Here is a 25,081-nt window from a genome sequence, read left to right as displayed (position 1 = left end):
TTTATAGCTTTGACAGTTTGAAAAGAGTATCACATCCTTCAGCCTTCCAGCCCTCCTGTCTTGAGGGTCCAAGGATTAGCAGGGGTGGGGGAGCAGGGGTGGACCCAAGGGATTAAAATCAATTTTGTGAAAATAACATCCCCCTTCCCAACCCATTTGAATAACTTTTAAACATGACCACCTTCACATACATCATCTTATTTTGCATCTGAAAACAAGCTGGGAGGCAGGAGGGCTGTCCATTTTATATCCATCTGGTTGGTGAGGCATAAACAGCTGGGACTCCATGGTAAGATGGCTCTGGCTAAGGCACACACCTAGCGAGTGCCTCCACCAGATCTGGAGCCCTGGCCTTCTTAACTCCTCATCCAGTGCTCTCACAATCTACTGTGGAAGTCAGACTTTGCACATTTACTTTTCCACTTGACCCATGAAAGGGGATCCAAATCTTCACTATGATTAAGCTATGGGATCACTTCTAACTTACTACTTACATATCAGTCATAATGTGGCCTGAGGTTGCAAAGACACATCTTCAGCTCCCAGTGCCCCAGTCAGAATCAAACATTGAGCAGCACATTGTTGAACCAAAGGAAGGCTGTAGATCTTAAAGTGGTCCATGAGCTGAGACTTGGAGGAGGTTGAAACTGGGGTATAAGATGAAGCTTTGAATACATTTCCTAGTTAAGAACAAATGCCCTCTGAATCATTGCATTCATCTTCTGAACACTAATACGTTTCAACTCGGTGCTAAGAAATCCAATTAGAAATGAAAAATGTAGTCATGTAAAGAAAAATTCAACTGAAAAAATTTTTAGCATTTGATATTTTTGTCGGAAAGAAGTAACTCATAAGCAAACTTCATAGGCAGGATATGTGTGCTTATGTTTGTGTGTGTGAATGAGTATGTGTTCAAGAGAAAAAGCAGGCACACAAGATTTGATTTTGGGTTCAGTATAGAACAGCATGGATTTCAATGGAAGGAAAGTAATGAAACTTAGACATCCAGTGCTTTTGGGAATCATTTTTTAAACTAACCTACCACTTTCTTTTGGCATGAGCCACTCACTATTCCTGAGAGGAATATGAGTGCCTTTCAGTACACTGAGCATCATTAAATCTTATCATTCAGCCCAATTACCTATGCTTGTAGCTGTTGTCTTTGTGGGACTGAGATCTCTGGTGATACCCTGTGATTTAGCTTCCTCATTGCTAAAGCAAATGCCAGTGCAATGGGTAGGCTTAAGCAATAGGAATTTATTGGCTCATGGTTTTGAAGCTAAGAGAAGTCCAAAATCAAGGCGTCATCAAGGCAGTGCTTTTTCCCAGAAGACTATGTTATTCTGGGACTGTCTGCCAGTGGTTCTTGGTCCTTGGCTTTTCTGTCACATGGCATTGCACATGGGAGCCTGTCCTGTCTTCTTCCTTTTCTCTCTCTCTCTCTCTCCTTCTCTTTCTCTCTCTCTCTCTCACCTTCCCTCTAAGACCTTCAGTGATAGGATTAAGACCCATCCCAACTCAGCTGGGCCACACCTTAACCAAAGTCACCTCATTACAAGGTTCCATATCAAGACCCACAGGAATGGGCCAAGCCTAAGAACATTTTTTCCTGTGTGCATAGCTTCAAACCACCATACCCTGCAGTATCAGTGAGTTCCAGAAAGCTCAAGACCACATACTTGTCTAGCATGGTACCTGGTGCATGGCAGGTCTTCAGTAAATGCACAAGCATTAATTAGATATTCAGGTCCTTTCCTTAGTCCAACAGGAAAATGGGCTTATGTATTTTTAGAAGATTATCGGCAAGAAGATTTAAAAGAGCAAAGGTTTTCCCAGTTAAGCAAAAAATTTGATTTACTAGAACATCATTTTCCTCAAGCATTTCAGTTAATTAAGACTTGTCATTTCTGTGATGTACATCTGGCAAGTCCCATCATTGTACCTGTCCGCCCATTAAAAGCCATGGTGTCTCCAGTTTGCATTCATCTGTAAGCTTGCCCACAATCAAAGTATTACACCATCTTTGTCTGATAACTCCCTGATTTCTTAAGAAGTCTTTAAAATATGGCTGTAGGAAGGACTTCAATTCTGTCTAGATCATTTACAGGGCTTTTTCCTCTCTACATACACCTGCCCAGAAGGTTCAGGATGCTTTCACAGCTGTTACTTTTCATTTTATCTCCACAAATACTTTTAAGGACTTTGTGTGTGTAACGCCTGTAAATAAATTCAGTAACTAGCAGAAACATCAGATTTCTTTGGACTAAAGCACAGGTATGTACTTTTTCCAGCCAGAGCCACTGCCATTGCAGGGAGGAGAGCAGAAGGACCGCCAACTACTCAGTTTTTACGTTTAAAGCTGAGCACTTCCTTTGCTAGGAGGCAAACAGTGTAGCCTCCCACCACAGCAGGGGACCTCCCTGTAGTCCACCCAACCAGGAATCCCCAGGATTCATATCACATGACTGCATTTTACCAACACCCCCCTTTGACTCTTGCCTTTAAAACTAAATTGTTTCATTTACACTTGAACATAAACCCTGACTATCTTCTGATCTGAGAACAGCTCCAATATTCACGGCCCTTTTGGGAGAATGGAATGAAGATGATGATAATGTAATAGATTAGGTAATGTTTCCTAGTATTTATTAATTTCATCCTCAGCCCTGTGATGCAGGTACTCTATTTCCCAAGTAAGAGAGTGAAGATTCAAGCTCATATCTTTGAACCACGACACAATACTGAACATATTATTGATGATCCAAGGATTAAGCCAATGAGCTTCATTCCACCCAGAATGATATTCTCTCCATTGCTTTGTGTCTGCCTGTCTTGATTCTGTCCATCCTTCTGTATTTATTTTAGTACCATCTCCTTAGGGAATGTTTCTCAGTAAAATTTTTATCTCTTCTGAATGCACACAACCCATTGTGTGTCTTTTGGCATTAGACCATATTTTATATGTCATTAGATATGTCCTTATTTTCCTCACCAACTTAATTTATAGTAAGGATAGGACCTCATATATGTTCCCCATAACATGAGGTCCACACATAGGAGGTGCTTAATAAACCTATTCTGAAACCTGTGGCATCCATGGTGATATTTAGGTTGACCACGTACGCATTACTATAATAGTATTGCTTCCTTAACAAAGTTGGGAAACAGTTTAGAAAAAGGCACAGAGGGTAAGATCTCAGTCCTAGGGACTCTGAGTAATTCTTACAGCACTAGTGACATTTTGCCTCTTTACACAAAGATGCTAGCAAGCTAGGTTACAGAGTGAGCTAATGGTTGACGTTCTCCAGCCATAAAGCATTATAGGTAAGCTTTGGGAGGCCAGAAGCTATGTCTCTGACTTTTTATATCTTTTACCTAGTGCCTGTCACAGAAGGAAGGACACAGCTGGTGTTCTTTAAATACACATAGAGTGGATGTGTAATGGAAGAAGGGATGGATGGATGGATGGATGGATGGATGGATGGATGGATGGTGTTGAGATTGAATCATGTCTCCCATAAAGATAGGTTCAAGACTTAATCCACTTCCCTGTGGATGTGAACCCATTTAAAAATAGTACTTTTGAAGATGTTATTATTAGCTAAGTCATAGGTTCATTGGTAAATAGGCTCTTCACCAGTGTCAGTAGATGTAATAGTTGGTAGAAGCCAGAACTGAGAACTCAGAAAATGGGGTATTTAATGGAGGCAGAGCTACAAATCAAGGAACTTCAAGGATTGTGGCAAGCCAACACCAGAACACTACAAACTCTGGGAGAAAGAATGGCCTGTTGAGAACTTGATTTTGGACTTCTGACCTTAAAACATGAGACTTTAAATTTCCATTGTTTAAGCTAACCCATTGTGTGGGTGTTTGTCACAGCAGCCCTGGTAGACTAAGACAGATGGATCCTGTTGGATTTGGTTTGAACTGCTTTTCAGTAATTGTAGACAACATACATATATTGACTTTTATTTATTGGACACTCTTTTCTCCAGCCTCTAAAAGAGGAAAGCTGGAAAGGGATAGCAACCCATTAAACTTAAGATATTTGGTAGAATGGCCATTCTGCAAATACGTGATTTTGGTGAGTCCTTCTTTGGTAACAACTACCCACATATGTTAGCAGGAAGGAGCATGGAAAGACTGGCAGGAGAAATAGGAAAATTATTTCATCACTCTTAGCCCTTGGTAGCATCTTGAGAGGAATGTTTTCTCTGTATAGGCGAGTGTTTCTGATGACCCCCTGTTTTTTCTCCTAGGCCCGAGTAATGGCAACTATTGGAGTGACCAGAGGACTTGGGGACCATGACCTGAAGGTGCATGACTCCAACATCTACATAAAACCATTCCTGTCTTCAGCTCCAGAGGTACCCCTGACATTTCTGTCTATATTTTGTGCAATAAAACATCTTCCCCACTATCCCTCACCATCCTCATACCCCATATCCAGACAGTAGCCAAGCTGTGTTGCACATACTCCTGCAGGCTCTCATGAATGTGTCTTCTTTCTACTTCATTCTCACTTTGCTCTCCTGATTCATACCCTCATCACCTCCTGCACAGCCTTCTGGTGGCATCCCCTGCCTCCCCCTCCTCAATCCATCCCATATATTGCTACCAGGTGAATATTCCTAAAGAACCATTCTGACTCCTGTCCACTCAGAAGCCTTCAACAGTACCCCATGCCCTAGAGAATAAAGCCCAGGCTCTTTCATCTGGCTTTCAAGGCTCATTATTATCGGGTTTAACTTTCCAATCTGTTCTTTGTTTCCCCTGTAAAGAATGAACCAGAATGACCTTGCTGCTTTCTGCTCAAGCCGTTCCTTCTGCCCAGAATGCCCTGCTTTCCCATCACCAGTCACCCAAATTCTTTTTCTCCAGGGTTTAGTTCAAATGCTTCTCCTGTGAGGCTTCCCTGATTTATGCCCTTTTCCCCACTAGAAGTAATGCCTCTTCCTCCTCCAGATACTCATAAAATGACTTACTCTTATGGCCCTTATACTTTCCACTTTATATCATAGTTATGCATATCTATACCTTATCCCTTGTTAGATAGTAATTGCTTGGAGAGCTTCCTATCACTCAGTTAATGCTTAAAAAATTGGTTTAGTTTAAAAAATTGTCATGTGTCTCACAATACAGAAACAATATTAAGTTCTATGTACACTTTCGGAGTATATCATTTAGAAAAGATTTTGCTTCCAAGTAACAGAAAGATCTAACTTAGAGAAGTTGATTTTCCTATAGTAGTTTATAGTATATTTTTCTCACATAACAAGAAGACTAGAATTACGTGACTGCTAGCATCATATCCCTCAAATGTGCTAGGGTTGACATTTATTTGACTTTTCCTTCATGGAAAGCATAGTGGCAGTCGCTGCAAGTGTAACATTTTCATTCATGGCAAGGAGGAGAGAATAGGGCTAGCTTATTTGTCTCAAAAGATATTCACTTAGATTTCATTGGCTGAACTGTTCACATGTCCTGTCCATGCTCCTGGGGAAGAGGGGGGAGAGAGATAGCTTTAACTTTTCCAATTTCTATTGTAGAGGGGTTCCAGAGAGGAGTAAATTTAGAATCGATGGTGTCTACCATACTGTTAAAGCAATGCCTTGCACTGGAAGTGCCTAGAACGTTTAGATGTAGCTCCATCTCCATGTTCTTCCCAAGCCTAAGTGCTGTTTTAGTGAAAATTCTTTCATTTGGAGTAAACAGAAAGCCTCTTAAGCTACCTCAAAAAGGGAGGTATTTATTTTAATAATATTGGAAGAGATGTTTATTGTATCCACAAGAGGGACCTTGAAACAGCCAGGCTTTCTGGGAGAGTGGTTTTGTAATTGCAGCAGCCCTGCAGAGTCTCTGCACCCAGAGAATGTTGGCCTCCAGGAGGGTGTTCTACTGTTCATGTGGCCAGCATGCTCCGTGTGTCTCTGCTGTCAGTCAACCCAATTTCTCACTCTCCTTTTTCCAGATGCCCAGAGGGGAATCTGAATGGCCCACCTCACCTTTTATCCTAGGACACAGTACCTTCCCAGTTCCTGGATTGCCCCTTAAGATCATGTGTCTACTTCAGAACCATCTGTGGGCACAAACGGCCACCTAGTCCACCCCTTTGGCAGGGATATGAGAAGGGGTAGTTCCTTTAGAGTACTTTATTGCTGGGACTGGCATCCAAAACACATTTTGATACAGGAGGTTTCAAGGCATGGAGAGAATCTGATATCATCCAGGAGTTCAAGTAAGGACAGCTTAATGGAAGTAAGCATTACCATTCATTAAGAGCCTACAAACGTTCTCTCTTTTAAGCCTTTTACGAATCTCCATGCTGAAGACTATTGCTACCTAATGTGCCCAAGGTTCCCCTAGAAGCCAGTGGATCCCTGGTCCCACTGTTTTCATGAATTACTACAGAGAGTAATACTGGCCAGGGGAAAACAACAAATTCAGGACCTTGGCCTCTCTTTTCTTTGTATGGCACAGAGCACAGGGCTTGTAGCTGGACACATAGACTTTTTTTTATTTCTCTCCTTGGGAGAGAGGTATTTATCAGACACGTTATTATAGATGGTGCCTTCACCTCTCTGTTATCCTAAAAGGACAGGTAAAGTGTGTCTCAAGTCCCTGGGATCTCAACAAACCCCAACTAACCAGTTTACTCCTTAAAGCAAAGTAAAAGCCTCCTTCTTACCCCCACGTGCACACAAAAGTGTACATTTTGTGTAGAGTGAGAAGAAGCTCAGTTTGCTTTAAAGGAGAGTGATATATATGCTGTTAGATTTTAGGTCTGCTAATCTCTCAGCCACTGTTGATCTCAAGAAGAGGTTTACAACTTGGGCCTAGATGGATGACTCCCTGAACACTGAGGAAAAATCCCAGTTGATTTCAAGAAACTTCTTACCATCCAGCTGGAATGATGCTGGTCTGTGAGCAAATAGATTGTTGGTGTCAGCCTTGGTGAGGGGAAGGGAGGATTCTTTAAGGGAAATTGGCAACCTCTGGAAAATTTTGATTGCTCTTAGAAAAGTTGTAGAGTTGAATAAAGTGTGGAAGTTTTTATATACTAACAATAACAACTAATTTTTATTGAATAATATGAGCTAGACAACATACCAAGTATTTTATAAGCAATATCTCATTTTGTCCTCAATTATTTGAGGTAAATATGGGTCGTTTATTATACCCATTTTACGGGAAATTGAGACCCACGAAAGAGAAATAACTTCCCCAAAGTTAGAGTTAATTTACAAACTGGTACTTGTACCTACATCTATATAATTAAACCAGGGCCAGTAGGGGAGAGAAGCTGAGTTCAAGGAAATTTCTTTGGACAGAGTCCCAGAGACCCACTGAGTACTAGTTCAAAGGCCTGTGAAGAGGCACCTTTGTCTTGGGACCTAAGAGAGCATCTTTGTCTTGGGACCTCAGTGACCAGGGTTTCTCAGAAAAATATTGCCGGTCTCAGACTGAAGTGGAAAATGATGGTGTTGTAGAATGGGTAATTGGGAAATTGAGTAATGGCCTTTTGTGTGTTCAAACCTAGGCCAGTCAGAATTGTGCAGAATAAGATTGTGCTTCCACAATTTAGCTTAATAGGTATGTAACATATATCCCAAGATTCTCTTCCACAAGATTAAAATCACTGTGTACTTTAAGTGCTTTCAGATGGTTGAGCACCTGCCTCCCATGAATGAGATCCCACTTCAATCCCTGGGACCTCCTTAAAAAAAAAAAAGCTTCCAGGTGGAGAAACCTTGGTCAGAGCCAGAAAAGAGGGGGTGGGGTGGGGGAGGGGATTATAAAGGAAGAGGCATTGCAGCTTGAATTGGCTACTTTGAAAGGGGTATGGAAGAAAGAAGATGGGTGGCTCAGGGAAACCCCCCATCCCTAGGCTTTGGGGGCAGAAAGCCCTTTTCCTTGAGTGGTGGTAATGAAATCACACCCAGGAAAAACTGCTCGGGACTTCTGCTGGAAGCCTAGAAAGCCAAGTTAGTAACTGACTCCCTGCCTGTCTCCATTCCCCCACCTCCACCCCAAGCCTAAGGACACTCCCCTGCTGTACTTCTGTCTTTGCCAAGAATGGATCTTTATTCACATCTGGGTCTGAATTTCAAGCCCAGATCAGTCTGGCAGTTTTAACAGTTGGGAAATACGATTTAGTTCTAAGAAAAAGGGCTCAAAAATCTTCTTGGAAATCAGCATTGTTCTCGTTCATTATTGTAGCTCCTAATTGGATTGGATGAGTTAAATGTAAATAAATCAAAGGCATGTGGATCAAATTTACGTAAAAAATGCACAGGGGTTTAAAAATTAGAGAAGGGTTTCTAGCCAAACACATTTTTGCTTTCACTGGACACCAGGCACTGGAAAAATGGCGAGTTTGCCAAACCCCAGTGCAGCGGCCAGGTTTGCTGAGTCTCCCACTCAAACCTTCCCGGCGCTAAGGCAGGGATCTCTGGCCAAGAGCTGAATTCTGCCAGAGGCCTCCCCAGCCGAGGCGAAGGCCGCAGGTGGAGCAGAGGAGGTGTTTTAACTCTCCTCTGGTTCACGGCACCTTGTCTGCTCTGAGTAACAGTGAAGGATGCACTCCTCCTGCAGAAGGGAAACTTCCCCAGCGAGCTGCCCCCTCCTCTCAGTCAATGAAGCCTCGCCATTAAACTTGTTTACACCATCCTAAAAGGGTTCAAGTGGAGAAAGAAAGGATTTGTCAGCTCCCACTCTCTGGAGCCCCGGCCGGCCGGCGGCCTGTTCTTCTCCAGCCCGTCTCCCACTCCCAGCAGGCCTGAGCATCGTCGGGTCAATCAGTGTCATGCTGCTCGGCAGCTTGGCACAGGCCTGCAGCCTGAAACCCTCCAGATGTTCTCCGCGCCACACCCCTTCCTGGCCTGCGACAGGGCCTCCGCAGAGCTCGGATTTCCCCCTGCCTCCCTCGCCTCTAGTCCAAGACCGTGGTGTTGCCTTTAGCCCCCTTCTGGGCTCTTGGAAGAACAAGGTTTTCTTCTGTTTCGGGGCCATTTGAAAGCGGACCCCCTCCTCCACGCCGCAGCCCTCCCCTCGCGCCCCCTGCCAGGCTGAGCCACTGAGGCGCCCACTTTTCCCTCTCTTCTTTCCCCTCCTTGGTTTTAAAGAATCCTATCATCTGTTTCTTGTAACTGCAGATCACTCATCTAGCTCATTCCCAGTTTTCTCTCTCTAGATATTATTTTTTCTTTCTTCTGAATGAAACAACCTTCCCTAAAAGAGCAAAGACCTTGGGCTCCAGTATCTGAATTCTGACTCCAGCACCAACATTGCTAGTGACATGCACAAATTGTTTAAGCCTGCCTTTCCTCTCCCTTAAGGGGGGCGTAAAAATGGCTGTATTGACAAGTTGTTGGGAAAAGTAAATGAGAGTGTCTAAGAAATTGCCTGGCACAAGGTCAGCTACAAAGTCGGAGATGGTCAGTAAATATCTGTCTCTTCCTTCCCCTCCATCTTCACCCATAGGGATTCCCAGTATTTGCTTTCATTTTAAGCAATAATGACTATTTTGTTTGGGGCTGCCCTGTTGTCTACCATGAAAACAAGAGCAGTAGTTAAGATCTCACGTTTGCTTCATAACATTTACAGCCTTCTAGTTCCTGGTGACTTTTCATGCCCCAAGTCAAAATCTCACTTTGATAAAGAGCATGTTTTATTTTATTGTGTACTGCAGTCAGGCTAATTAATAAAAACAATATAGGTGCATAATGGCATAGGAAAATAGCTTTCCTGTGTTAAGTGATACAGAATATGATTGTAAATACAGTATGATTATAAGATAAAAAAATATATGTGCAGGCATATATATGTGTTGGCATAGCTAAACATCTTGAGAGAAGTTTTTTAAAATGGTAACAGTAATTATCTTTAGATGGTATAGGAGGAAAAACCCACTTAAAAAAAAATTACCCTAGGTCTGTCAAACTGTAGGAGGCAGTGTGTTTTAGGGTTAAAAATCCTAGACTTGTAATCAACCTTGGCTTCAAACTCTTCAATTACAGGCTGGGTGACCTTGACAAAGTTACTTTACCTAAATCTCTGCTTTCTCTTAGTAAAAAGGGGGCAATAGAGTTGTTCTGAGGAATAAATTAAATGACCTATTTGAAGAGCTTAGCTCAGAACCTAGCATAATAAATATTAACTCCTAGTCTTCTTCCTAGTCCACCAAAACTACAACGTTTCACTGGCTCTTTCTATAGGGTCATCAGTCCCCTAATGTCTAGTGCATAGATCCCAGGGGAACATGTCCTCAAGGAATAAGAATTTGAGGCCAGTTGGAAGGTGAGACTTGCCAAAGCCATAATATCCTGTGGTTCCTGTTTTCTAAAGGGCAAGAAGAAATTTGAAGAAGGGAGAGAACTATATAACTTCTAGAAGAAGGGAACTGGAAAAGAAGGAAGCTGGGGTGGGTCTGGTGTGAAGTAAATTTACCTTAGGACAGTCACTGAGTTTAGAAGATTAAGCTTGAAGAGGTATTAGCTATAATTAAGCTAGTTGTTATAGAGGGTATTGAACTGGGCCTGTGGCCCTAAGATAAGTTCTTCTCCCAGGGGAAGAAATAAATGTCTGGGAACCTTAGTCTGTAGCAGCAATACGTGGGGGAGTGAAAGGGTAGGGTGCTTGAGACAGGGAGGTCATTGTTGGACAAAACTTTGTGGCAGGGAGAAGCTGAATGGGAGCAGGGACTGTAAAGACTAGAAAGAGAAGGCAGATCTAGGTGAAGTTTAAAGAAAATGGCAGCCTTGAATTAGAGCCTCTTGAGGTTTTCTGAAGCAATTAAAAAAATAAACATGATCAGGGGTCAAAATAATTTTACAGCCAATATAAAGTTAGATTGGAAATCATGGCTTGGACCTAAGACCAAAATGGACTTGTTACTCCCCTCTAGCCCCCAAAATAAAGTAGACAGTTACGGGCTGTCATCCCCCACTCCGCAGAGAAAGGGGTCTTCCTAGTGTTCCCCTACTGGTAGACAGGAGCAGAGTGAACAAGTGCTTCTTATGGACAAGTCAGGACCAAAGAGAACACTCCAAAGAGCTCAGTGTCCCATGGCGCATCTCACCAGTTGTATAGGGAGAGAAAGCCTGAAAGTGTTATATCCTAATGCATTCCCTTTGTGCCCCCAAAACTTAGAAGCTTAAAAGAACAATTTATTCTTACCTTTCACTGTTGAATGGGTTGACCAGGCTCAGCTGGGTCTTTGTCCCTCGGTGTCTCACGGTTGCCATCAGTTATCAGCTTGGCTGGAATCATCTAAAGGCTAGCCTGTGCTGGAAGTCCAGGATGACTCATACACACAGCAGGCAGTCATGTTGCCTATCCTCAGAAAGTTCAGCTGATGTAACTGCACATGGCCTTTGCCTATGATTTCAGCTTCTCATAGCATGGCAGGTGGATTTTGAGGGAAAACATCCTGAAAGTGAATGTTTCAAGGCAGAAGCTGCAAGGCTTCTTAAGATCTAGCTTGAGAAATCCCAGAATGTGGGAAGCGGATGTGGTCAACTGATAGAGCATCCACCTATCATATAGGAGGTCCAGGGTTCGAACCCAGGGCCTCCTCGCCCATGTGGTGAGCTGGCCCATGCACAGTGCTGCCACGCACAAGGAGGGCCGTGCCACACAGGGATGTCCCCCGCATAGGGGTGTCCCACGCACAAGGAGTGCACCCCGCAAGGAGAGCCGTCTCACATGAAAAGTGCAGCCTGCCCAAGAGTGGCACCGCACACACACAGAGCTGACACAGCAAGACGATGCAACAAAAAAAGAGACACAGATTCCCAGTGCCACCTGCACCTGATGAGAATGCAAGCAGACACAGAAGAAAGCACAGCGAATTGACACAAGAAAGCAGACAACGGAGAGGGGGAGAAATAAATAAAAATTAAAAAAAAAAAATCCCAGAATGTCACTTAGGTCACATTCTCTTGGTGAAGGAATTAATTAGGCAAGGGAAAATGGACTCCACCTTTGATTGGAGGAACAGCATGTTGTACAGAGAGGGAAGGAATTGAGGGCAGCCATCTTGAAGACTTTCTACCACAGTCTTCCTTTAGAAATACTCTCCCTGCTGTGAAAGCTTGAGCATAATCATCTATCTTTCCAGTGAAAACTAATGTAAGTTAATGAGTTAGCTGTTTAGGTAATTAAGAAAGGAAATCCAGTTTGTAGTGTACAGGCAGATTTACAAAGAAGCTTATTAAACTTAAGCATTAGGATCCTTCACTTGGACCAGCCCCTCGGAGTCCTGGGTGTTGCTGGGAAAATGTAGAATGTTCTATATGAGTAGAAGCAAGGTTGCAAGCAGGAAACATTTTTCAAAAGAAAAGGACCTCAGTTCCCAAGGCTCCAGTAATTTTTTGCAGTACCTTTTCTCATTCTTCATCAACATTCACATTTGCATTTAAATTTGTATTCACAATTAAATTTTGTATACTTTTTCTTTAAAAGAACCCCTAAAATTGTATAAAATCAGGCCTCACAAAACATGGATCCCCCTGCACAAAGGGAAAATTATGAGTTCTATCTAAGGATACTTAGATAAGCTAGAGCAGTTGTATTATTTGATAGTTTTCTTAATTGCTACTCCAATTCCGTACAAATACATTTCATTGTACTTCCATGATCTCAGGTGGGGTGGTGCACCCTTGCAGGCTATTTATCCCCCACTACCACCACCACTTTGAACATGCCCAGGGGAAAAAAACACATCTTAACAGCTTGCAGTAACTGCTTTCTTTGATTCTAGTACCATCTAACTTAACATAGACTTCCCAACTTGGCCTATCCATCTCCATCTCTCAATCTCGAATCTATAGAGTTACTTTTATGCATCTGTGCATCATTTTTATGGGGCAGTCCCATTTGGCCAGTGACTGGAAATTTCCTAAGCAGCTATTTGAATGAAACCAGACTATGAAATTTACTCTGACACATACAAAAAAGCTAGCTTGACAACTCAGAAAATTAGTGGTCACACAAGGGGAGCCAACCGGAATGTTTGTGTCAAACATTTCCTCTTGTTGGAAATTGTTACCCTCTGGTCCCCTGCTGAAAAATAGTAATTTCATTTGAATGTTACAACTGTTTCAGTTAAATATGAAGCATCTTTTTTATAAACTTGGCAAAAGAGGCCGGTCTATAATAAAAACTGAAAAATCTCCAGAGGACAATATGTTCTACTAACTTGAGTTCCTCTTTAATTTGAACCCTGTTCTCCTGACTTCAGAACCCAGGATATTTTCAAACACTCATGCATATAAGAATAGTTTGGGAAGTTTGTTTTTAAAAAACCTGGCATCTGGGGAATGGATGTGGCTCAAGCAGTTGGGTGCCCACCTCCCACATGGGAGGTCCCAAGTTTGGTTCCTGGTGCCTCCTAAAGAAGATGAGCAGGCATAATGAGCAATGAGCAGACACAGCAAGGAGACAACGAGCGGAAACAATGAGCAAATGGACACAAAAACCATTTAGGGGCAGGGGATGGAACCTGGAATCCATTTCCTGAATATCTGAATCAATCAAATCTAAGGTGGATCCCAGGAATTTTCACCCTTCCAGACAATTCTGAAGCTGGTGATCCAAAGACCACGCTGAATAAACAATGTCATAAACTATTCTTCACTGTGCCTGTGATGTATCAGTGCTGTGATCATGGATTGTATGATTTATTCTTAGGCATATTTGGTTCATTGCTGCACTTAGAGGTTAGGGGATACTGCACATCTCATTCTGTGCTTGAACACAGTTCTTCTGAACCTGGGCTCTGGTTACCAGAATAACTGTGATTGGCAGGATTGATTTTGTTCCACAGCAGGCATCGCACTGCAGGCAAGTGTAATTGCATCTTCTCCTGTAAGGAGATACTAACTGGCTCACTTGCTCTCTTGCTCACTTGAGATCTCTGATAACCTGTCATTGTGAAAAAAGTCCTATGAAGTGTTCACACAGTGTGGTTATTTTCAGTCCCAATGGCCAGAGATAGCAGCCACAGGAATAAAGAATAGCAGTCATTTCATTATTTATATATCAGGTGAACAACCATATAAATTATCATCTAAACCGGGACATTTTTGAGAGTCGAAGGGGAAGCTTAATCATTTGGCTGGGAAAAGAGGCTCAAACCAAAACTATCCCAGGCATATGGGGATGTGTGGTCCCTCGTTTATGGCTCACCTGCCTCCTGAATGGACTTGAGGCATCTCAGTCCATCTACAGTATACCCATGTGCTTGAACTCGCAGGCTAGGATTTCTTCTGACCCTTATCTCCATAAATGGGCTTTTTAGTAAAGATTGACTTATTCCTCAGATGATTATTGAGCTAATTCAAACCCATTATTTGATTGATTCACTCAATGAGCCCTTGATTCTGTGGTGAACAAGCCATTGGAACACCAGGAAAGAAGCAACCATTGAGAGTGTCCCAGCATGGAAGTGAAATCCCTTCCGATAGCTCCCCTCACTGTTTGAGTTGTCAAGTGCCAGGAAGCCCTATGCTGGAGCAGCCAGGCATTGGGTAAGACTTACTTCAGACTGTCTTCACACTACTTCATATTTCAGCCAGTTGAGAAACTTTTTGAGCAAGATCTACCCTCTAGAGTCAAATTTTTATTTTGTCTGAAGACTCTGGAAAAAAAAAAGAGCCTAAAGACCTTCTGTGGTATATTGTAAGGATAAAATTACACCCAGAGCAGTGTGAGCAGCCAGCATATTTGTAATACTTAAGTATCACTTATTTCATTTGCAGCCAAATCCTCTGAGGTCGTGCAGCCATTCACATCAGGGTCTAACTCATCCTATGATCAAAGAGTCGTGGAATGTTAGAGCCGTAAGTGCTCCTAGTAGTCACCTAGTCCTGCCCTTTCATTTCACAAAGGAAGACACTGAAGACTTGAGCAGTCAAGCCACACCCCTCAGCACTCAGAGCAGAAATCCAGTACATGGCCAAACTGACTTAGATAAAACTGCCCAAGCACACCAGCCCTCTCTCATATCCTCAGACCTTGGCCCCTGCAGTTTCCTCTACTGTAACTCATCAGATGTCCAACTCCCCCCTCCCTGACACTCTCCACCTGAAGAATTATTACTCTTCTGTCATTGCATATTCCCAGAAGGTGCTCAGTAGACCTTTAAAAAGCAAATGAACAACGTGGTTTTGCCCAACTACTAAGGGGCAGAGGTGTGTCTCAAACCCAAGTCTTCTGCCACCCAATTTGAATGTTAGCGCCAAGACATAATGCATGTGTAGGTAGAATCACTGAAGAGAATTTGGATGCAATCTCAATGGTCTGCGAACATGCCAATAATGAAACAAGTCGATTTGGGCAATTTATAAGACCACAAGACACTCTGCTGGAGTTTTGTTTTCTTCTGGTAACAAATGCCATATTCAAAGTTCTATGGGTTGAACTTTGGAGTTGGCCACATGAAGAAGAGGAGATACTCCCCTGGTTTCCCACCATCTGTTGGCAGCTTGGGAACCACTTTGGCTTTTCTGCCCAGGAATACTATTGAACGCCCCAATTAGTGCTATTTTAAATGAAACTTTGGAGTTGAACAGATCCCCTGAGCCCACTCTTACTCTTTTCCTTCCACCAACTAGCCTATTTGCAAATGTATCACACTGAGATCATTGCCATAAAATAATAACATTGTGCAGTGCCTTAGAACTTGCAGCTGCCACATTATCTCCTTTGATCTTCATAACAACTTTGGAGAGAGAGAGAAGAGGTATAATATTTGTTTATTTTTGCAAAAAGAATTTTTTGATGGAAAACAGATGTGACTCAAGCAGTTGGGTGCCCACTTACCACATGTGGGGTCCTGGGTTCGGTTCTCAGTGCCTTCCAAAAAGATAAGCAAGCTGACATGATGGGCTGGTGTGGCAAGCTGATGCAAAAAGATGATGCAAAGAGATGACGCAATAAAGATGCAACAAGGAAACACAATGAGACATAACAAGCAGGAAATACAGGTGGCTCAAGCCATAGGGTGCCTCCCTCCCACATGGGATGTCCCAGTGTCTCCTAAAAAGAAGACAAGCAGGCACAGAGAGCAGACAGCAAGTACAAAGAACAGGGGGTGGGGGGATGGGGGAAGGAATAAAATCTTTAAAAAATTTTTTTAGACTTCCAGAGATGAGAAAATATGTACAGAATAAGTGACTTAAACTCAGGAAACTGGTTAGAAGCCTGAAGCAAGGGCCCCTGGTAACAAGGGCAGGGCTCTTCTCCAAAACACCAGGGCTGAACTATGGTTTGCTTATCATCCGACAGTGAACTCTTAAAAGGGAAAAAAGGTTAGAAAATTTGCTGCTCTGATAAAGGTGTAAAAGCAGTGAGGGCATCCTGGAGACACTGCAGGGATTTGGCACATGGAAGAATTGATGGGTTCTTTTTAAAAAATCTCTTCAAGAAACCAGCATCAGCTTAGAATAGTATGAGCTCTCTCAACGTGCCACCGAAATATCATCAGTAATAGAGCAAAGATGCGAGCACATATTAGACAAGTGCTGAAACAGCACTGCGGCTGAGCACTAAGTGAAGGTGCTGAATTAGAGTTGCTGGTCATGGGCTTCTGTGTAAAATTGGTGTCCAGTGATGACATTAAGGACATCTCTTTAACTGCTCAGAAGCCAAAGGCCCTGAGAGAGCAGTCGGCACTCAGCTTATTCAAGGGCAGATCAGCCGAGGCTCTTGACTGCCCCCAGATATACTCCTGCCTAACTTCAGTATGTTTTTCTGTTTGCTGGCAGCTCCACTGAGGACAGGAGAGAGGAAGGAAAGGAAAGAGGTTGCTACTTCTGTTAAATGTCAGCACATTACATTTTGGTGACTATGTGGGACAGTATAGAGTTAGAAAGGAAAATGTGTTGGGTCACTGGAGATTAGGAGGTATTCTGAGTGGATTTCATAGATTTAATTTTTTTTTTTCCTTCTTTCCTCCGCCACTTAGGCTTTGTCTCAGCATGCATAGCCTGAATATCTCCTGTAATTTAGCACCGTGGATACTGCTACATTCAAAGAAGAAACATAAAATGGGATCCTGGCCTCTGGCTGAATTTTGGGAAGAAAGATAAAATGACCAATTCTGAGGCTGGTTTAGTATATATTGGAAGACCACTGGGTATTCGCTTTAAGCAGGACAGGGGTAAAGGTCCAACAGGGGAAGAGCTTCCTCAGTGATGTTTTTTGAGCCTTTGTCAAGCACTGGACCCTGGGCTCTGTTCTGGGGATAGAAACAAATAAGACAACTCAATCTGTCCCCCCAAAGGTGTTTATGGCTTATTACAGTGTTTCTCAAGGTGAGTTCTCCCACCACTTGCATCATAATTACCTGGGGTCCTTATTTAATATGCGGATTCCTTGGCCCCAGCTCAAATCTACACCATGAGAATTTTTGAAAGTGGAAATTCTCGAATCTTAATTTGTTCAGTAAGCACCCCAAGTGATTCTAAAACACACCAACGTTTGAAAATAACTAATCTTGTGGTAAAGACAGCCAGTAAACCAGTCTTATACTGTTGTGGCAGTCAAGAGAATTCACTGTGACTCCTCTGAGAAGGCAGCGGGCCAGTCGGGAGCCGGAGCAGGGTTTTCAGGTCCCTTTTATACAGAGAATTTGGGGCGGGATCAGGAGGCCTTTTGGCCCAAAAGCCTTTCTTTGTTGGATTAAGTTTCAGTATCTTGGGGCCTTGGGGCTTTTAGGAAACTAGGTAAGCTTGAATACACAGACAACCCATGTCAATACAAATAGGTAACTGTTGTATTAGTGAATGTAAAGACATCGTAGTTGCCGAGGACCAGGGAAAAGAAAGATGGCTGTTCGTTGTTCTTCCCTTGGATTGTCTTGACCACAAAAGGTGGCCTCACACACACCCCAAACCCCCATTTTGCCGTCATTCTAACACCATGTCCACATGCTGTAATTGGACAGGTAATTGAAGGAAGGAGAGAAAGACACAAATGACCCATGGGAAATCCCCTCACTTGTTCCGATCTCGGTTCAAATCGGGACTTTCCAGAGAGGCCTTCCGTGACCACATCTAAAATGGTGCTCTCTGCCATTCTCCTTTCCCTGCTTGAATTTTCTTCAGTGCACTTATCATCTGGCATTGTAATTTATTTGGTTCAGAAGTTCTGAAGGACCTGTATTCCCATGGTCTGGAAAAGTGCTTGCCACATCAGTTTTTTATAAACCTGGACTGAAGGCAGCAAAAGGCAGATAGGTCCACATGGCCCTTCTCCACCTGCTCTGAGAAACCACAGATATCCCAGGGATTCGTGTGGCCTCTCTCTCCCTTTCTTGGCAGATGGGAACAGGGGAAGGTGCCTATAGAAGCCCTGACTGTGTTCTTCAGCTCCCCTCCGGACAAAGGTGTTTTCAGTAGTTTACCTCTCGCTTCCTGAGGCCAGCAGTCTTTCTTCTTGATGGGAGTCCTGGGAAGCCTCAGAGTCTCTTAGTTTATGCGAGGCTTCCAGGAACATTAAGAAGCTACTTAAGGACTCCAGGAACATAAAGAAGCTACTTAAGGACGTGGACAGGGGAATTTTGGAAGGTGAGTGTGGTCTGATTGAGGAGGACCAACGCAGCTTCAGGGAAGGAAAGTCAGGACTCTGGAGCTCCCTGGAATCCTTTGAAGTCCTTGCTGTTGGGTTGATGAATGTGCCCTGGGATGTCTTGCACAGCAGTCCAGTTTTTCCTAAAGCATTGTCACAAAATGCATCACAGGTTAAGGTATAAGACAACGAACCAAGTTGTAAGTAGAAAGTTGGCAAAGTCCTTTGGAAATTGGCTAAAGGGCAGGAGACAAAGGGTAGCAGTAAGAATCTAAAAGGTTAATTGGGGAGTGCCTCAGGGAATAGGGTTGTGACCAGCTTTTTATTATTTACGTAAAAATTGCTTGGAGGTAGATTAAAAGGGATTTTCATGTTGGCTAATGAAACTGCATGAGAGAGCTGGTGAGAATGTGAATGGTGGTATTAACAAAGGATTAAATTTACCAACATAATGGAAAGGTAGCATTTTCTAATATATTTGTATTTATCAACCTATATCATATTCATTCTGATGGCCAGACTTTCATTTGAACTGTGGGTGGGACAACCTCAGCCTGAACAGCTCAACCCTCCACATTTCTTGAGTCAGCAGAAAGCACTTGATCAGATCTGGGTACCTTACTCACAGGGTAGGTGTTAAAATTAAACAGATGTTATCTTCAGACTTAGAAATCTCTTTCTTAAAAGGAGATGGAAGGCCATGGAACCTCCTGCTTAACTACAAGCATGATCCAATCTTCCCACCCCCTTTTACTTAACACTTTCTATCCTATGGAGCTGAAATGATCACAGAAATGTGTAGTAGATATATCATTTCCTCTGGCTGCCATAAGACAATACTACAGACTGGGTGGCTTAACACACCAGAAATTTATTCTCACAATTCTGGAGGCTAAATGTCCAAAATCAAGGTGTCACCAGAGCCAAGCTCTCTCTGAAGGCTCTAGGAGAGGATCTTTCCATGCCACTCTCCTGGGTTCTGGTGATGCCTGGCAGTCCTTGGCATTCCATAGCTTGCAGCTACATCACTCCAATCCCTGCTTCTGTTCTCACATGGCATCGTCCTCTCTTTGTGTGCAAATCTCCCTCTCCTTTCCCTTTTAAAGATAGGAGTTGCTGGAGTAGGGCCCACCCTAATCCAAAGCGATCTCACCGTCTCTTGATTCCATCTGCAAAGGCGCCGTTTCAACATCAGGTCATATTCACAAGTACCAGGGGTTAGGACTTTAGAATATCTTCAAAGGGGACTCAGGTCAGCCCACAGTGTGCCCTGTTAAGACGTTAGCTGTCTTTCTCATACCAAGATATTGCATACTGGAAGTAACAACACAGTGAGCCAGTCTTGCAGTTGGGAGCACAGCAGTGATATCTGCTCTCCTCTCTTTAGCCTACTCTAGGAGACAGTCTGTTCAGGCATCATGGAGTCTGTGAATCCCTTGATTTCCTTGTTCACAAACCTGGCCAAGTAGGTTTCTATGGCCTTGCTACTAAAGTGTGGGTGGACCTGCAGCAGCAGCATCACCTGAGAGGAAGTTAGAAATGCAGAATCCCAGGCCCCACCCCAGAACTAAATAGAATGTGCATTTTAACTGTATCCCCAAGTGATTCCTAAGCACGTTAAAGTTTGAGAAGCACTGGTCTGGGAACCACAGAAAATAAAGCAAAAGGGTTTGGTTGCTTCTAAATTTAAAAATTGGGCCATGTTACTTTAGTGGCCTGAGGATAGCTTGCTGGCATTTAGGGCTTTCCAGTCTGTTGTAAACTTAAGTTCACCCTTCCTGTTTTCTTTAATATGGCTGTTAAGACACAGCGTCTTCTCCAGAATGTAAGCTTATCCTTAAGTGAGCATGCCTTTTCAGAAGACGTTAAAAGCCAGTCCAGTATACCCCTGAGCATTCTCCCCCGGCCCGCATGGTTCCTGTGCTGGGCCATTAGTGAACTGCTACCATCTAGTGCGCAGACCACAGGGCCTGGCACCTGGAGGCTGCTTCTAATTTGAGCTCATTTGCCGAGGACTCTGATTAGGTGTGGGCTTTTGTTTTGTTCTGCTGTTTTCCATCCACAGCACGGCTTCACTGGCCTAGGCAAACCTTTCTAAAACATAGGAGGCTTGACTTTCAAAGACCTGGATTTGAACAGCCTGTAGGCCTCTTAGAATTGTGTTCTCTCTAAATCAGAGATAGTATAATGATGTGCAACAGGACACATGAGCAGTAGCTTGTGCTAGCTATGTCCTTGTTCCTCTCTCCTTTGCCCTACAGCTGTCATGCAGACTTGCTTTTTAAAACAAGGGTTCTTCATTTTTTTGTTCCACGGACCCCTTTGCTAGTCAGGTGAAAACCACGGAGCCCTTCTCAGAATGTAGAGGCAGACAGTTTTATGACACTCAACATTGGCATGTCTTTAAATTAAGTTTTAGGTTTATTCAAAATTATGTTTAACAACTTTCCCATAATTTCAGTACTTGATAACCTAACATGGTTCAACGTCTGTTCAAATGGTCATTTTCGGCAAACATTTATTAATAGAAATTTTAGTTTTCCCACGGCATCATAAAAACATCTCTGCCATCCTTACCAACGTTTTTGCAGGCAGTTATCCACTGCATTTGGAACACACTATATCAAAATAAAAATCATACTAAGTCTACACTACACTGCATATTATTTAATAACTATATCATGCCCACATCCACATGTCCCCCAAGAATGTTTTTTGAATTTTCAGTTGAAGTTCATGGACCCCATGTTAAAGAACCCCTGTTTTAGGCGGTGGACTTGGCCCAGTGGTTAGGGTGTCCGTCTACCACATGGGTGGTCCGTGGTTCAAATCCCGGGCCTCCTTGACCCGTGTGGAGCCAGCCCACGCACAGTGCTGATGCACGCAAGGAGTGCCGTGCCACGCAGGGGTGTCCCAATGTAGGGGAGCCCCACGCACAAGGAGTGCGCCCCGTAAGGAGAGCCGCCCAGCGCGAAAGAAAGTGCAGCCTGCCCAGGAATGGTGCCGCACACACACAGAGCTGACACAACAAGATGACGCAACAAAAAGAAACACAGATTCCTGTGCCGCTGACAACTACAGAAGCGGACAAAGAAGTCGCAGCAAATAGACACAGAGAACAGACAACCAGGGTGGGGGGAAGGGGAGAGAGATAAATAAATAAATCTTTAAAAAAAAAAGAACCCCTGCTTTAGAAGATAGGATGGATAAATCAAGGGGGGTTGAAGGAGCTAGAAGATTGATGAAATTGACTTGCCTTTGTCCTATACTGTATTGTAGAAGGGGCTGATTCTGCTGTCCTAACTACTACAGATTAGGAGGATTGATGAAACTGCAATCTCCTCTCCTCCCCGGAGCAGGGTAAACAGAATTTTGGCAAAAACCCAAATGAGGCTTGATTTTCATTCTTAATGGTTTTGCTAAGGCTGATCTCTGTCTGTTTGAACTGCTGAGGTACTTGTTGATATGTCTGAGTCTTGCAGGGTACTAGAATGAGGAAAAACTTAAAGTTTACCAAGACACACTTTGGAGATTCAAACTGAATTGTAACTTAGCCAGGACTGTGGACTTCTTAAACTTGAGTGTAGCCTCAGAACCCCAACTTTACATGACATAAGTCTAGCCACTTGGACCTCAAAACAGGTAAGCCAAGAGATGTTTCAAGTGAGTGCGTTAAATGAAGTGTGCCACCTCAGTTCTAGACAAATGCACACAGAGCAACTATTAAGAATCCTAGGGAAGCGGTCTTGGCCCAATGGATAGGGCATCCGCCTACCACATGGGAGGTCTGGGGTTCAAATCCCGGGCCTCCTTGACCCATGTGGAGCTGGCCCATGTGCAGTGCTGATGCACGCAAGGAGTGCCCTGCCGTGCAGGGGTGTCCCCCGCATAAGGGAGCCCCACACTCAAGGAGTATACCCTATAAGGAGAGCCGCCCAGCGCAAAAGAAAGTGCAGCCTGCCCAGGAACGGCGCCGCACACACAGAGAGCTGACACAAGATGACGCAACAAAAAGAGACACAGATTCCCGGTGCCGCTGATAAGGATAGAAATGGTCACATAGGAACACACAGCGAATGGACACAGAGAGCAGACAACTGGGGGGAAAGAAATAAATAAAAAACAAATATTTAAAAAAATAAAAAAGACTCCTATATTGACCTTATCTTTCCCATAGACTGATACCTCCTCAGAAACAGGAAATTCTGTTATTCATCTTTGTACTTATCCCACGTGGCACAGTGTAGCCCTTAATAAATATGTGCTGAATGAATATGGAAAGAAAGGAAGCACGCAGCCTCTTGCTCCTTATTTAGCTAGTACAATATCCACTTGTACTCATTGTCCCAACTTCAGCACAGGCTTTATATTTTCAATTAATATCTCTTGTTAACTGTTAAGCACCCCTTGGGCTAATTCATAGTTGTGTATTGAGCCCCAGATATCTGTTCAAGCAGGTCTCAAAAGGAGGCTACCCTTAGCCACAAAGCTTGCTGCATAATCAAGTAAATTACATTGCAAACCTGAAAACCACTTCACTGGGAAGGAAAACAGAAGGTGAATCAGAGCCCAGTTTGTTAGGGAGAATAAGTATGTGACTTATAGGGCTTAGAAAATGTGTTCCCAACTTCTTAAGCAGGAATATTTCTTTTCAGGTAAGAGTCTACGATCTCTCCAAATATGAGCATGGAGCAGATGATGTGCTGATCTTGGCCACTGATGGACTCTGGGATGTTTTATCAAATGAAGAAGTGGCAGAAGCAATGACTCAATTTCTTCCTAACTGTGATCCAGATGACCCTCACAGGTTTGTCCACTTCTATGATTATACAGTGGCTTTTCCAGCAGTCTTTTATAATGTGACTGAAATTAATAATAATCCTGCAGTTTTCATCCTTAATGATTCATAGTGGAGGCTGATATGAATTTGCCTTGTTAGATATTTCAGCTGCAGATCTTTCTCAGATTTTTGCTTCATATTTTCTAAAGTAGAATCCAATCTTCAGATCTGCTAACGAGAGTGATAGAAAATGCTTGTGGCATTCATTTTTATCAGCTGGGGAATTTTTATTTGAGAATCATAGGGAAGAGACAGAAAGATTAGGACAGGTATTCCTCTCTAGCAGAATGGTGGTATAAATATCTTTAAAAACCCCAAGTGCTTCTCAGAAGTAAACAGAAATACGCTCTGGAGAAAGGCAGCTTTAACTTAGAATACAAGGAAACAAGTGACCATGAGTGAAAGCCAACATAAACAAGATTTGGACCTGTAATTACTTAATTATTGGGATTGTCAGACAATAATATAAATAGGTATTTTAACATGTTTCAGAAAATGTTTTTAAAAGCATTGAAAATATGAGCAAGGATCAGAGACTATTAAAAATAAGCAGATTGTTAAAATAAGGAAAAAGATTTTCTAGAGATGAATAATATAAAAACTGGAATTAAAATCAATATATTAGACAGATTAGAAACAGTAAAAGATAATATTGGTGAATTTAAAAATTAATGTGAATAAATAATCCAAAATATGACTCAAAGAGACAAAGAAAAGGAAAAATACAAAATAAGATTAAGAGATCAGGAGGATGCCCTAATATACTCTAAGTAGAATTTCAAAAGGAAGTAATATAGAAAATGGGAAGAAAAAAAAAGAAATAGACAAAAAAGGTAATTACTGAAAAGTTCCAGAATTGCTGAAATACACTAAACCAAATCTCAAGCAGAAAAAAATGAAAGTCTACCCAGGCACTTTATAATAAAAATGAAGACTTTTGGACAAAAAGATATTAAAAGCAGAAAGAAAAGACAAATCAGATATGTAGGAATAACACTTAAACAGACGGCTGACTTTTCCAAAGCAATAATAGATGCCAAAAGACAGTAGGGTCATATTTTTAGTGTGCTAAGAAAAAAAATAACTTTTAATTTTGTATTTTTATATGTAGTAAAAATATCAAAAGGATAAAATAAAAATATTTTCAGACAAAACTGAGAAATTATATTGCCAACAAACCCTCTCTGAAGGCAATTCTAAAAGATGTACTAACTCAGGCATAAAAAGGAAATGATACTACACAGAGATCTGAGAAGAACGCTGGAATATTAAGCTAAGATATTAGTAAATATGTGAGTGTATTTAAGTGAGTATTAGCTATAAAGCAGTAATAAGAATGTATACTTTTTGAGATTTAACGGAAAACTAAAATACGAGATAAAGATAACAAATGAATTGGCAAAGGATAGCATTGGGGATTGAATCATTTCCCCCTCAAAAGACATGTTCAGATCCTAACCCCTGGCGCTATGGATGTGAACCCACCTATAAATAGAGCCTTTGAAGATGTTAAGATTAAATTGTGGAGAAACGAATGTGGCTCAAGCAGTTGGGCTCCCATCTACCATATAGGAGGTCCAGGGTTTGATGCCCGGGACCTCTTGGTGAGGGCAAGCTAGCCTGCATGGCAAGCTGGCCCATGCAGGAATGCTGCCCCGTGTAGGA

General features: G+C 42.6%; 1 protein-coding gene across 3 annotated transcripts in view; it reads left to right on the top strand.

Moving 5' to 3' along the window:
- Window positions 1–25,081, top strand: part of PPM1H (protein phosphatase, Mg2+/Mn2+ dependent 1H) — a 320,891-nt gene that overhangs the window by 268,110 nt on the left and 27,700 nt on the right. For all 3 annotated transcript variants that reach the window (XM_058308360.2, XM_058308359.1, XM_071218925.1), the window contains 2 exons: window positions 4,263–4,370; window positions 23,232–23,383. In XM_058308360.2, the coding sequence (XP_058164343.1) occupies window positions 4,263–4,370; window positions 23,232–23,383 (260 nt within the window). The remainder of the gene's footprint in view (window positions 1–4,262; window positions 4,371–23,231; window positions 23,384–25,081) is intronic.

Source organism: Dasypus novemcinctus, chromosome 12 (genome assembly GCF_030445035.2).
Source record: "Dasypus novemcinctus isolate mDasNov1 chromosome 12, mDasNov1.1.hap2, whole genome shotgun sequence".
Lineage (NCBI taxonomy): Eukaryota > Metazoa > Chordata > Mammalia > Cingulata > Dasypodidae > Dasypus > Dasypus novemcinctus.
Note: the sequence above shows the minus strand (reverse complement) of the source record. Positions and strands in the feature narration are given on the sequence as shown.